Raw genomic sequence first — 14,118 nt, 5'->3', positions numbered from 1 at the left:
GCCCAGGGCTCTGCGGCCCCAGGGCCGTCCTGGCCCCGGGGCTCCTCCCCGCTGCCCCCCGAGCTCCCCAGGGCCGGGCGGTGGCTGTGGGCGAGGGGACGGGCGGGGCAGGGCGGGCAGAGGTGTTGACGACCCACCGAGCAGAATCGTAGTCGGGATTCACTGTCAGGACAGGGAAGGGCCTGCGTGCGACCGACCGCACGGAGGTGGGGCAGCCCGGGGGGCGCAGGGGCTCCCGCCCGCCACGGACCCTGAGCGGGGCCGTGCCGGGCCTGCAGCTCCGCCGAGGGACGGGAGCGCGGCCCAGCCCCAGGCGAGGCGGGGAGAAGCCAAACCGGCGCCAGCCCGGCATTGCTTCATGTCTTCTTGCCACCTCTTCCTCCATGTTGGTCACCCCAAGGCCCGAGTTATGTCTCCACCAGGCTCTACCCAGCCCTGGCACCTGCACAGCCGGATGAATCGGGAAGGATGGCCAGGGTGGTCAGGGGTGCAGGAGGGATGAGGGAGGGGCGCTTTCACAGACTCTTTAAGCAGGTGAGGAAATGCCTGGCTCTTCCAGTAACGGATTGTGCAAGGGTTTAAAAAGGACATTCAATCTGTCTTACCCAGAGCTGGATCTTTTGCTCCAAAGGGAACTACAAAGGGAGAGCTGCTCCTCAGGCTCCCTGACTCCTCCTGGGAGATGCAGGTACAGGTGCCTCTCGCTCAGAGCTCCCCATGTCTGACTTAGTGGTGTGAAACAAGTGGAAACAACTAAGGGAATCCTCAGCATTGTCCTATTTTGAAGTACTAAGTGGTCAGAGGCATTGGGCAGAATCTCAGCAGTCTTTCGTTCCCCGTGGAGATTGCCCTGTCTCTCCTAAGCAGGTGAGGTGCTTTGGCTATGTTACCTGGTGTCGAGCCCTCAATGTGTGGCAACTTCTCCTGTTGTTGAGAACAACAGTCCTTGGCTTGCAGTGCTGGATTTGATCACCAGGTTGACCGTATGCTGGAGCACATGCTAAGGGAAAGGGCCCTGAAGGCTAAAGCAACACTTCTCCACACTTGGTGCCCCAAGAGCAGTGGAAGAGTGAACGTAACGGGGCTATGTGTCAGTATTCTCTGGTCTCCTCTCCCCACCTGGGCAGCCCTTACTCCTAAGCTCCTGCAAGTTCCACCCTGGGGTGAGAGGGTGGTCGAGATGCAAAGATCCCTGCTTCTAACCAAAGCACAGCAAATCACTCAATGGCTTTCAAATCTCCATCTCTCTATTACAATTCTCACCCTAGTAACAAAGCTGAAAAGGTTCCATCCGCATCGTGTGGGAGAACATCACCATGGCTGTAAGTTCAGCAGAATGGCTTTTTGCACACCGTCTTGGGGCCAGAAGTATCCACGAGCCAGAGCACTTCCTTCTGAAGGGAAGATGGAAAGAAGGCCCAGAGGGCAAACAACCCTTCCCGAGGGTTAACCAGAGACACCCCGGCATCCCGGCTATAGCAGCCATTCTTACACACTTCCAGCAGCACAGAGCTCAGAGGCATTCCCATTTGTGATGAGACATTCACCATAAGAGTGGTGAAATCCCTGGTGCAAAATTAGCATTTGAGAGGTGTTGCTTTAAAGTATGAGCAGTGAGGACAGCTTATACCTGTAGAGACCGCGGTGGTACGCAAAGTACCGCCAAGCATTAGAAGAACGGAAAGTGCCTGAGAAATTGAACTGCAAATTTTGCATGTGACCGGTTTTATCAAGGGCTAACGCAAATCTAATTGCCATTCCTTTTCTTGACACTTGAGCAAAAAAGCTCAGGGAAAACCAGAAAAGGCAAACCCAGTTCTTTTCTGAGTTATGGATGTGCAAAGTCCTGGGAGATACTGTAGCTGTACTGGTACAGCTGTGACCTGGTAAGTATGAAAACGTCTGTCGGGTTAGGTCATTTAAAGCTGTGTCTTTCTTGCACATTAGTTGTCATGTAAATATTTGCTGAAAAAAGCCTGGATCTGTGGCCAAGCATGAACCTGAGCTTTAGCATAGTCCTGAGCTGCCACCCCAAATTGCCCAGTTGTGAAAAAAGAGATGCTTTCCTACGAGGTACAAAGGGAAAAAGGGAGGATCAAGGCAGTGCCCGGTTCCAGGGTAAGACAGAACCTGAGCATTTTCCTTCCCTTGAGCCTGCAAATCCCTGCAGGCTTCAGTAGCATGCTACTCAGATTTAATAATGCGATCATCTTGTCCAATGATGAACAGTAACTGTGCCTCAGCTTCCTCTAGTGGGATCGGGCTTTGGTTGCCAGGGGCTTGAAAGGGGTCAGTACCAACACCAGAACAGTCAAGAATATTGGAATCAATGACCTTGACCTGTTGTTCATTGATGGCCAAAGAGGGGATGGTTTTATCCCTTGTAACAGAGAGGAACAGCTGCAATGGCCGCAGGGCCACTGAGGGAAGCAACAGCCATGATGTTCTTCAGGAAGGCGGCCTGAACTTACAGCCATGGTGATGTTCTCCCACACGATGCGGATGGAACCTTTTCAGCTTTGTTACTAGGGTGAGAATTGTAATAGAGAGATGGAGATTTGAAAGCCATTGAGTGATTTGCTGTGCTTTGGTTAGAAGCAGGGATCTTTGCATCTCAACCACCCTCTCACCCCAGGGTGGAGCAGGGACTCTATGGGTGGAAAGGCTCCGAGGGCCTCCTGCCCCACCTCGGCAGAGCAGCCACACTCACCCCAAGTCACTCACATGTGACGAACTCCCACCAGCACCCCCAACTGCTTTGTCTTCCTCCACCCTGCCAGGGGCCATCATTCCTGTGGTCCTGGAGGGCTGTCACCTCCCTCATGGACACTGTCTCCTACCACCCTGCTGAACTGGGTTTCAGTTCAGCCGAACCCAGGATGGCATAACTGATTATGAGGGCAAATAAAGCCCTGGTCTCTCACAGCTCTCCTGTCTTGCACAGCTCCTCTGGGAAAAATCGGTGGATGTGCTCCCTGTAGCTACATTTGTGTATCTGCACTGCCTGGAAGCACGTGAGGGAACCCTCAGCATGGTCCTATTTTGTAATACCAAAGTCAGAGGCATTGGGCAGACTCTCAGCAGATTTTCCTTGCCCATGAAGATTGCTTTTTGTCTCCCTCTGCAAGTGTCATGTGCTTTCTTATCTGGGATTTATATGTGCAGTCCAGCATCCATCCTCCCTCATATAGCAATTTCACCTTGTGTGGTCCAAAGAAAAATACCCTGCTCCCAACAAAAACTCAGCTAATTACAAGGAATTCTGATCCCATTTTCTCCCCATAATTCCAAAGCAAAAAGGATACTGCATTCTTCAGAAAGAAGATTGTACTGACTATACATCAAGCAGAAGAGCTTGTAGGATGACCAAGGCATCTTGGTTAAAAAGAAGCAGCCCCCAGTCAGAGCACATCCTTCTGAAGGGGAGACGAACCCAAGGCACAGAAGACAAACACCTCATCCAGCAAGAAGAACTGGTTCCCAGCAGCCTGAGAGCTCTCAACCAGAGACCGTGGCATCCCAGTTATAACATCCCATATCGTATCCTTCCTGCAGCTCCATGAGCTTTATGACTTTTCCATTTATGGTGAGGCATTCAGGGTAAACCCAGTGAAATCCCGACACTGAAATAGGCATTTCTGAGTGGGTGTTTTAATATATGAGATGAAGATACTAAGAAAAGAAAGAAACTCTTTTTTTCTCTTGTTTATAGGTATGAAAACCCAGTTCTGGACAGGTCATACAGTAGTGGCACACGATGTGATAGGAGACGTCGAGGCAGCCCTGGCAGTGCTAGAGGCAGGGCAGGCTCGGCACAGCCAGGCCCCTGGCACCACAGGAGCATCTCCAAAGGCAGCAGCTGAGCCCAGGCCCCGCTGCCCCACGGCTGTGCAGGCTGTGCCTGCTGTCAGGCCAGCTGCCACGGGGGCAGTTTCCAAATGGCAAGTGCAAGCACAGGGCAGGATTTTGGGAGCAATCTGCCCTCAGGCCTGCTGGTGATTACCCTTGCAGGAGTGGACCCAGGGGAAGGTGCAGCTGCAGCCCTCCTCCCTGTATCCGGGCTTTTCTCACAGACTCTCCCTTCCCTCTCCCAGGCTGCAGGCTCCCTTTGGAAAGGGCTGCCCCTTTGCTGCATGCAGACCTGGGGGGAACGGTCCACACAGTCTGGGAGCACTTTGGGATGGACTGATTCTCCTGGACAGCTCAGACAGCTCACCCAGGGGACATGATCTGACATACAGCAGGTCATCACCATCATGGAGCCAGTGCTGTGATGGAGGAGAGGGAAGCTCCCACTTGTCCCCAGCCTGGGGGCCTGCAACTTGCTCCATGTGGGGCCAGCTGCAGGCATGGGGACAGTTATGGGGCGGCATGGCACAGAGCCCCTCTCCACTCCCCTCTGCCCCAGCTCCTTCTGGCCCCCCTGCCCCAGAAGCCCAGTGAGGGAGCATGTTTGGGGCTTGAGTCCCATCTTCTCCCAGGGGGAAGATGTTCTGCAGAAGCTCATATGGGCTGGGAGCCCACCTCACGCAGTGGGGGCATCCCAAGAGAGGCTGGTGCCACCCTGTGCTGGGGTGGGCGCATGGCGACGCGGCCTGGGAGCACCTCGGGAGAGGCAGCCCCGTGAGCCCAGCGCCGTTCTCCTCGCATCTCCTGGGACTTTGCAGTCTTGCACTTCTCATCAAATGATGGCACCTGGTGTGGCCACAGGCTGCCCCAAGGCTCCCGTCGCTCCCTCCCTCCTGCTCTGCCACCTGCTCTTCTTGCCCACGCCCAGAGTGCCTTACCCACCCTACAGCAGGCCCACAGGTTTTGGCTGGGCTGGTTGGGAGCATGGATTACAAAATATCCTGGGTAGGGAAGGGCCTGGGAGTTTCATTTGCTGCTAATTATCTTTTATCAGTTCTGATCTCTTATATAAGTTTTTGCAATCCAGCAGGCGTACATCCTTTGAGAGAAAATTGCAGAACAGCTTCTCAGGTGACCAGATCATATTGGGGCCAGAAGTGGAAGTTACCAGCCAGAGCATGTCCTTCTAGAGGAGAGGTGAACCCAAGGCACAGAAGACACAGCTCTTCCAGAGATCTCTCTCACAGCAGCCTGAGAGCTCTTAACCAAAGACACCAGCGCCACTACTTTTTCTAACGCCCCATATTGTACAGTTTCTGCAGTTCAGCAATCAGAGATGTTTCCATTTGTGATGAGACATTCACTGTACATGTGGTGAAATGTCTGCACCAAAAGCTGCATATGGTGGAGGCTGCTTTAAAGTAAGGGCCAAAGATGGTATAGACATGGGGAGACCACAGTTATGTGGAGAGTACAGAAATTTATTTAAAGTTCACAGGCCACCAGCGAGATAAATGAGCATATTGCATATGATCTGTTCAATCGACATCAATTCAAATGCTATCCCTTTTCTCAATGCCTGATCAAAAAATATCAGGGAAATGACAGAAAATGTGAACCCAATTCTACTCACAGCTGTAGGTATATCAAACCATGTTATCGGGGTTATACTGGTGCAGGTGTGAACAATATTAATTCAATAAATGAAAAAGCATCTGTCAGCTCAGGTCCTTCAGACCTGGGCATGCTTGCTGGTGGGGTAGAACAAAGCCTAGGTTTCTTGCCAAGCATCATCCTGGTCCTCTGAATGAGGCTCATGCTCCCTCGTCCCCCATCTTAGATGGCCAGCTGGTTCAAAATGGACTCCTTGCTTTTGGTGAAGGATGGAAAGGGGAGGACAGTATGTCTAGCATTTACTTTCTTTGAGATTGCAAACATTTTTCTGGTTTGATTCACAAAACACTTGCCTTTGCAGAAATGATCTGCCTGCCCAGTGATGAAGAGGAAGTGCCTGTCAAGAAGAGATGTTTCCTCGATACTTCAAAGGCTATGTTCAAGACTCAGTCAGTCGACTAATGCCAAACTGAACATCACCCAAGGAAAATGCCAGCACAACTTCTTAGCTGGACTGCATGGTGGGGACATTCAGGTACGCTGAGAGATGGTACAGAGTACATAGGGGTGATGGCAGCCACCAGGGTTTCTGCTGTATTAGCTCCAGGTATGCCCCACCTCCCATGTCCTGTCTGACACCCTGCCCCCTGACCAACACTGGCAGCATAGGCAGGATGCTGCCCACATTATTAGTGTAAGGAATGATTCTCTCAAATCAGACTGCCATTGCTGGAGCCAAGGGGTGGCACGACTCTTACCCGCATTCAAAAGGCATTTGCACGATTGGCTCTTGCTGCCAGATGACCCAGGCACCAAATGTCCCTGGCAGTCCACCGGACCCATGGCATCGCTTACAATCCTGTGTTTGCTATCAGTGATTGAGTGAGTCGTCATATGGGCGCATAGCTGCTCATCTTTCCTACTACCTCTACAAAGCTTTATTTTCTAATAAGTTGTCAGACTCTGTTACTGTTCGTACCTCACCATCCCAGAGATAATGGTCCCCAGTGCACTCACAGCATAGCAAATACAGATGGGCCATTACCAAGTTGGGACTCAACAGACCTAACCTCAGCTTCTAAGAGTTACTCATCTATCCAGACCGTTATCTAGACTTCTCCTGGCCTCAAAGGGAAAGAGAGGGACCCACAGCCTCTCAGCCACCTCCATACGCATCCCTGTCCCTCCGGTCCTGCATTGCTCCACTCCAGCACTTCAGGCACAAGTGCTCCTGGAGGAACAGGCACGTGTAGCAGGCATCCCCTGGATATATGCCAGGGATATAGCCCAAGCAAGCTTTGCCTTGCCTTGCCTTACAGTATGTGGAACATTTCCCTCCAGTAGGCATGGTGTGGCCCTCTGGAGGATGAGATACTTCCCCAGGTCCATCAGACCAGAGCTGACAGAGGGCTTGTGCCAGGTGCAGCTGGGGCAACAGCACCTCATATCTACCCCATTGCCTGATGGGGCAGACAGGCTCTGGCTATTTGGTGAGTCAGGCCAGCTGCCACAGGGGCAGTTTCCAAATGGCAAGTGCAAGCACAGGGCAGGATCTTGGGAGCAATCTGCCCTCGGGCCTGCTGGTGATTACGCTTGCAGGAGTGGACCCAGGGGAAGGCGCAGCTGCAGCCCCGTACGCAGGCTTCTCTCCCGAACTTGGCAAAGCTGCAGGTTCCCTTGGAAAAGGTTGCCCCTTTCCCTGAATTCATACATGTGGGGAATTGGCAACAACAGTTTAAGTGTTTAAAAAAATATACTGGAGATCACCTACGTGTGGTGAATACTGTGAGTCTAGACACTTAGTAGGAGATCTAAGTACTAGTGCTTAGCACTAGGAGTACTAAGGGTATACCCAGGTTTCTGACAGACGGACTGTTTGATCAAGGGCTGATTCCAATGTATCAGCCATTCCTTTCCTTCTGGCAGCCATCCTCAGGCCATTGATCAGATGGCTGTGTGGGGTTATCATGAGGGGTGAGGTCCAAGATATGATGAGAGGAAAACTGCACAGAGGAAGTGCCCTGTGGCAGATAATGTATGAGCGCTTAAAGGAGCAGAGCTGTCTCACCCATAGATAGATTGTCATACAAGTGTATTCTTGCATTTTTCCCGTTTCCTCCCAGTGGAGGAATATCAACAGTAAGGCCTGAGAATAGTTTTAGCTAGCCTTTGGATGAGAAGTTTTCAGCTGGAATTCCAGGTGAATTTGCAAAGTGCATTTCCTGCTGTGGGCACGTCAGCTTCATAGTTCCTCTCACCTTCTGCAAACCTCTTCACCACCATGAGGTCATTTTGGAAGCCCATTTCTGACTGAACCACGTTAGGTCACACGGAGATGCCATCTCTAGAGCAGGGAAACAGAAAACAAAGGGCAGCTGTGGGAGCGATGAAAGTCTCCTCTGTTTCCCCTGGTGAATATATCCCAGGGAGATCTTCCATATGTCAGAAGTATGGGGAAGATCACAATGCCAGTTGTCCAAACATGTTTTCCTCTCCAATGCCAGATCCCCAGTGATAAAGTGTGACATCAGAAGGTTTAACGAGGGCTCTCACAAGCGTACACGTTATCAGTAGGCTCAAGGCTATCGTAGCTTGTGCATCTGCCACGGTGGAGCAACACGGGCTGGACACCAACCCTCAGGAGTTCAATGGGAGAAGCCCCTGCTTGGAGGCTGCTGATCCGTGTGTGGGTATGGGAAATTCTGACTGCTATGAAACATTATGAAATCAAGCAATTGCCTGTTTTCTCTTTATCAGCCCCATTGCACTATAAAATCGTCGGTACCCAAGAAGGGTACCTTTGGATCCAATATTATAAAAAGCCATAGAATATATATGCTCCATATAAGCACTCTAATTTAAGACACCTCAGAAATCAAGGGAATTGGGTGAACTTAATTTTGACCCATCTCTTTGTACTTGATTGCACACATACTAGAGAGACCATGAAAGCAATGTCTGTGTCGTTAATTTAATGCAAATGGCTTTCTTTTCTAAATTTTGCAAAAGATGCCATCTGCTTTTAGCCAAGCTACATAGTTTTCCTTGCTAGCCATTGTCTGTAAAATAAGGGTAATCAATCATAGTTTTTTACCTTGCCTTGGGCTGCAAATTGAAAAGTATTGATACTTAAGAAATACAGACATCTTCAGTGCTGGAGGACATTAGAGAAGGATGAAGTATTGCTAGTGCAAGTGCATTATTATGCATTCCATATTCCATTATTATTATTACAAATTCAAACATGTATGGAAAATGCATTCCTATTTTTATATAGGGAACAAAGCATGAAGCCGATAAATTGCTTTCTTATTCTGAAACTGAGAGATCAGTTTGTCACTAGGTCTGAAATCCTCCAGCACATTTAGGCACCTCACCGTTTTTCTCAGTGGAAGTCAGTGTGGCGATGCTGAAGAGAAGACCATTGCGCATCGGGCAGTTAGCGACCCACAACAGAGTTAACCCGAGCGCGCCCAGGCCTGTGCTGTGCCGTGCTGCACGTACAGTGTGGCCTTCAGGCCTGTGCTGTGCCGCACGGATCCCCTGGCCGCAGGGAGAACTCAGCCAGCTCTGCCTTACGGAGGAGCCCGCAGGCAGCTCCCACCCAGTACCTGCGATTACACCACCTGCACGGCCCTGCCTTTATCGAACAGTGCAGCAAGACGTTCTCATGCGAACATTGTTTCTGTTTCACTGTAAATATGATAAATAGAGCTGTTTTCTTATATAAAAACCTTACAATGCCTTGAAAGACCAAAAGGGGAGAATCTCTGCTATGGACCATGTCTGCGTGGCGTGCTGCGTGTGGGTCAGAATCCTGTTACGTGCTACACTGCTCGGGGTTCCCAGCGTCTAAAGGGATGTAAGATTATCATCTATGCTATTCTCTTCTTAGAGTGTTAGCTCTAATAAATAGCACTTTTAATGATACCTTGCAGAATGCAAGTGCCTTTCCTACTGGGATGATAATGGACCAGCACCTCCTAGTGCAAAATATTTGGCACAGTCAGCAGGTCTTAGTGAGAAATGCCTTTCTGGAGAAAGAATAAAGAAGAGAAACTCTGCCGGGCTGGCCCCACACAAATCCGTAACGGGTATTTGCAGGGTGTTTAGCCCAGGTGGTTTCCCCAGTGGATTTAGAGACTGAGGAGGAATTATCAGAATGCCCCATCCCAGCTGAAGTATTATCCTGTCTGAGAAAACAGGGGCCAGGGAAAGGAAAAGCTAAGGAGAACTTGTGCCATCTTTGGTTGTCATTAACGTGCTTGAAATGGACATGGTGGTGCTTACAGCCAATGCGGAAAGAGCTGCATGAGCCACTGGTGCAGCTCTGCACCACAGCCCCCCAGCAGCAAGCTGTGGTGTGGGCGCCTGCCACACAGCTGCCCGTGGTGCAAGCATCTGCGGTGCAGCCACCTGTGCTGCAAGTTCCCGCGGCGCGGGCAGCCGTGGTGCAGGTGCCGGTGGTGCAAAGGGGGCAGGCAGGGCAGCCCAGGAGGGGCACCACTGAGGCACGAGCTATTTGCCAGGGGAAAGAGTGGTGGGACGAGGACCGCTGATCCTCTGGTGAGGCCGAGTAGACAGAGGGCTCAGAGGACGAGTGCGGCAACAGCTTTTCTGTCCAGCCACTAGTGATGCACAAAGCAAAGGGGCCCCCGGGGGCACCTCAGTACGCTCTCGTGGTGTGCAATTCTACGCAGTCCGTGTTTCAAGACTTAGCAAAAATGTATGGGCAAAAGACAGGGGAAGGCCTGGCGCACTGGCTGTTGCAAGTATGGGACTTTGGAGGAGATGATAGCGTACACTGAAATCCTCAACAATTAAGAGTGCTCGCGTGCCATCTCGCAAAACCCTGATGACCCAGCAGCTCAGAGGAGCGCAGGGTAATGCAGCCCGCTCCTTGTGGGTATGGCTTCAGGAGGCTTTAAAGACTGAGTATCGCTCACCTGCTGACTGGGATGATAAAACAGCATTGTGGAAAAGTGTATCTGAGGCTTGTCAGTATTTACGGGAACCGGCCACACGGCCGGGCATGTATTCAGGTATGTTGTTAGCTGCTGGTATGGAACTTTTTGTACCCAGCATGAAAACGCCCGTATTACAGGGTGCCCCATTTGCCATGAAAGGACCAATAATTTCCTCGCTAGGGGCTGCTGTGGGAAAACCAGTGGGGGAGGTTATTCTATCACTAAGACAGCTTGCAATTATCAGACTGAAAGAGACAGACCCTGAAGCATTTCGAATGCAGCAGCTCACGCTCGCATGAGAACGTCTTGCTGCGCTGCTCGATAAGGCCAGGGCCGTGCAGGTGGCGTAATCACTGGCGCTGAGTGGGAGCTGCCCGTGGGCTCCCCTGTTAGGGAGGGTTGGCTGAGTGTTTCCTGCGGCCAAGGCATCTGGGCAGCACAGCGCAGGCCTGAAGGCCACGTGGTATGTGCAGCGCGGCACAGCACAAGCACAAGCACACGGAATGCTGACCATCACCAGATTTGCCTGTGAGTAGTGAGGGTACTTCCCACAGTAGGGCAGGCTGCTTTAAAACACTGTGTGAACACACAAATGATTTACAGACTGCAAGAAAGTTCACTAGCTTCCTGAAGTTACCTAGGGTGTAGTAATATGGCTGGTGAAAGGAAAAAATAAAAAATTAAGCACTTCCTTTCTCTGGTCACTCAGCCATGCAGAATCGCTCCTGGAGCGGACACCCTTTTTAATCAGAACATTTGATTTCTCTACCCACTCCAAAGCCCTTCTGCCCCCAGACGAGGTACTGTGATCCAGACTGCTGATTCACACCTACCAGGGCTAAGGCGAGAACAAGACAGAACACTTTCTAAACAAATGTATGTTTATTTTGTTTAAAAAATAAGAGTTACACTTGCACCAGAGGTTTCTTCGTAGTCAGAATGCCCTTCTCAAACAGGAGCGTGGCTAGAGAAATCTTGTCCTCCAGGGTTTCACATGGAAGGGTATCCACACGGACGTGGTTTGGGTAGGAAGAGAGGAGAAATTCGATACTGTCTGTATACTCAGGATCTATCTCAAGGAACTTGGGTTCTTCCTTGTGATACACTCTTGAGTTTTCTGTTGTGTAATACAGCATCACACCTGCTTCTTCATTACACAATCTAACGATGCCATGGCGGAGGAGACGTACTTCGGTGTCTTTTGTTATCAGTATGTCGACATCGCGGGGGCCTCCATCTTGCCACCGGGCCGGGAAGCCATACATGCTCTGTGCCTTTTCACTCTGCGTAAGCACCGGGGGGAGACAGTCATGAAGAAACGACTTGGCTCTCTGATCCACAGCAGCATCAATGGGTGCATACTTGACGAGTTTCCTTATCAGGCCCTGCACCTTCTCCATAAAGGCCGTTCGGCGAGCATCGACTGCATCCGAGTTGGCAACCCCCATGTACCGTAGGTAGTCCATGGGAAGCCCTTGCCGGTACTCCACGTCCTCCTCCAGGGCCATCTGCAGGGCAGCCGGTAGGAGCTTCTCCAGGAGGTCCCCCCAGGAGTTCCTCTGGTAGGAAGACACCGTGATGTGGAGCGAGTGTGCATCAGGGAGACAGTCGCCCTGGTGGATAAAGCCGCGGGGGAAGTACAGCAGGTCCCCGGCCTCCAGCACCGTCTCCAGCACGGGCTCGCCGAGCTCAGCCTGCGTGAGGTTTGCACTGGAGAACTGGGGCAGCACCTCGGCATCCGTCCGGGGGCTGTAGACGCGCCAGTGCTTCTTCCCCTCCAGCTGCAGCACGAAGGCCTCGATGTCATCGTAGTGGGGGGCGAAGCCCTGCGTCCCAGGTGGCGTGAGGTACGTGTTGGCCCCCGCCATGCTGCCGAAGTGCTCCTGCAGGATGGAGAGCAGCTGCCAGACGGTGGGGGAGAAGGCCTGGGGGCTGAGGAGCCGCAGGGAGCAGCCGTTCTGGTAGAAGTCCCAGACAACGGCGGGCAGGGCCCGGCCGGATGGGTTGTGCGTCTCCCGCATGCCCTCGGCGTAGCTGGTCACGTCCAGGTGGGTCCCGAAGTGCACCTCGCCGCCTCGCAGGGCGGCGTCGAAGTCGGCGGTGGAGAAGAGCCCCGCGTAGTAGCCGGGGTCGCCCCGCCGCACCAGCAGCGGGGCCCGCTCCCAGTGCCGCCCCAGGAACTCCCCCGGCGCCACCGGTGCCACCAGCCAGCGGAACAGCTCGGCCGCCCGCTGCCGGCTGTCCTCCACCCGCCCCAGCCGCCGCAGCAGCTCCGTCACGCCGCCGCCGCCCTCTCCCGCCGGCCGCGGGCCGCTCGGGCTCGCCGCGGGGCCACCGGGCCGCTTCGCTTCAGGGCCGCCGGGCCGCTTCGCTTCGGCGCTGCCGGGCCGCTTCGCTTCGGGGCCGCCGGCCGGCGCCTTGGCCCGCTCCACGCGGCTGGGGGGCGCGGCGGCGCTCGGCGGCGGCGGCGGGGCCTGCGGCGGCGGGGCCTCCGGCTCCGGGCCGCCGCTTCCCGCCCCGCCGCGCCTCGGCCGCGCTCGGGCCCGCTTGCCTCCCGCGGGCAGCGGCGTCCCCCGGCGGCGCCGCTCCAGCCGCCCGGCCCCCGCCGCCCGCCGGTACACCGAGAGCGCCGAGAGCCGCCCCAGCCGCCGCCGCTGCTGCTCCTCCGCGCCGCCCGCCGCCATGGCCGCCCGCCCCGCCCCTCCGCGCCGCTTCCGCCGGGGCCTCCGCGTGCGGGGGCAGCCGGGAGCGGCCGGGGCCGCGGGGAGGCGGGCGGCGGGGGAAAGGCCGCACGTCCGCCCGCGGGAGGGAGCGTTAAACGCGTGCTTGTGGCGCTGCGCAGGCCGGAGCGCGCCCGCTGCGCCGTCGCGCGCACCTACAATGCGCCGGGCTTGCTGCCTGTGCCCCGCCCGCGGGGAGGAGGAGAGGCCGCTCCGCTGGGGGCGAGCGCGGGTCGGCCTGCGCCCGGCCCGGGGAGCGTCGTGCTCCAAGGGCGCCCCTAGCACCTGCAGAAAAGATTTTTTCCCCGAAGGCGTACCGTAAGGATATGCTTTTAAAAGGACGGCATGCAATTACTGTGCAGCCTAATGAGGTGAGATGAGACCTATTTCATAAGGGTCTGTTGCGCAAGGAATAGAAGTCCAGGCGGGACGGAGCCTAGTTCTGGTGTGCCATCCCTCCCCTTTCTTGTGCTTCCGACGGAGATGGCCGGTGAAAGGCTATGTCCTCTCGAAGGATCCCGAAACCCAAAAGGCTGTCATGTCACGTAGTGGGTGTTTTGTTTTCTGCCAAATCCACCAACTGCTGAATAACGCGGGCAGGCCGGCGTTCTCTCCCCATCTCCCCCCTCGGCCTGCAGCTTCCCAGGAGGAGGCTGTCAGCGGCGCTGCAGGTACCCGGGCAGCCCGAGGGCTGCTCTGCGCCTCCAGAGCCTGCAGCGTCCCCACAGAAAGCTTTGCTGGAGGGGAGAGGACAGAGCAGCAAGGCTCAGCTCCTGGCAGATGTGAAGACCTGTAGGGGTTTGTATTGTCAGGCCGTGTTGACGTTTTTCTGATCAAGAACAAGCTTGAGTACAAGAAATGCACTACGCAGTACTTCTGTGAGAAAAATCTTTGACGGACTCCGATAATTGACGGGAATGGATTTTGCATGAGAATTTCATCCGCAGAGGCTGCTGTGAGTCTAAAGC

The 14,118-nt window shown here is 53.9% G+C and overlaps 1 protein-coding gene across 1 annotated transcript; it reads right to left on the bottom strand.

The window, feature by feature from the left end:
- Nucleotides 1–11,335: 11,335 nt before the first annotated feature.
- RIOX1 (ribosomal oxygenase 1) lies at nt 11,336–13,114 on the bottom strand (the record flags this gene model as incomplete). Its single annotated transcript, XM_082317414.1, has 1 exon — nt 11,336–13,114. The coding sequence occupies one exon, from the start codon at nt 13,112–13,114 to the stop codon at nt 11,336–11,338; it is 1,779 nt and encodes a 592-aa protein (XP_082173540.1).
- Between the last annotated feature and the right edge of the window lie 1,004 nt (nt 13,115–14,118).

The sequence above is a fragment of the Platalea leucorodia genome (genome assembly GCF_965183815.1).
Source record: "Platalea leucorodia genome assembly, chromosome: 7".
In the NCBI taxonomy this organism is placed as follows: Eukaryota; Metazoa; Chordata; class Aves; order Pelecaniformes; family Threskiornithidae; genus Platalea; species Platalea leucorodia.
Note: the sequence above shows the minus strand (reverse complement) of the source record. Positions and strands in the feature narration are given on the sequence as shown.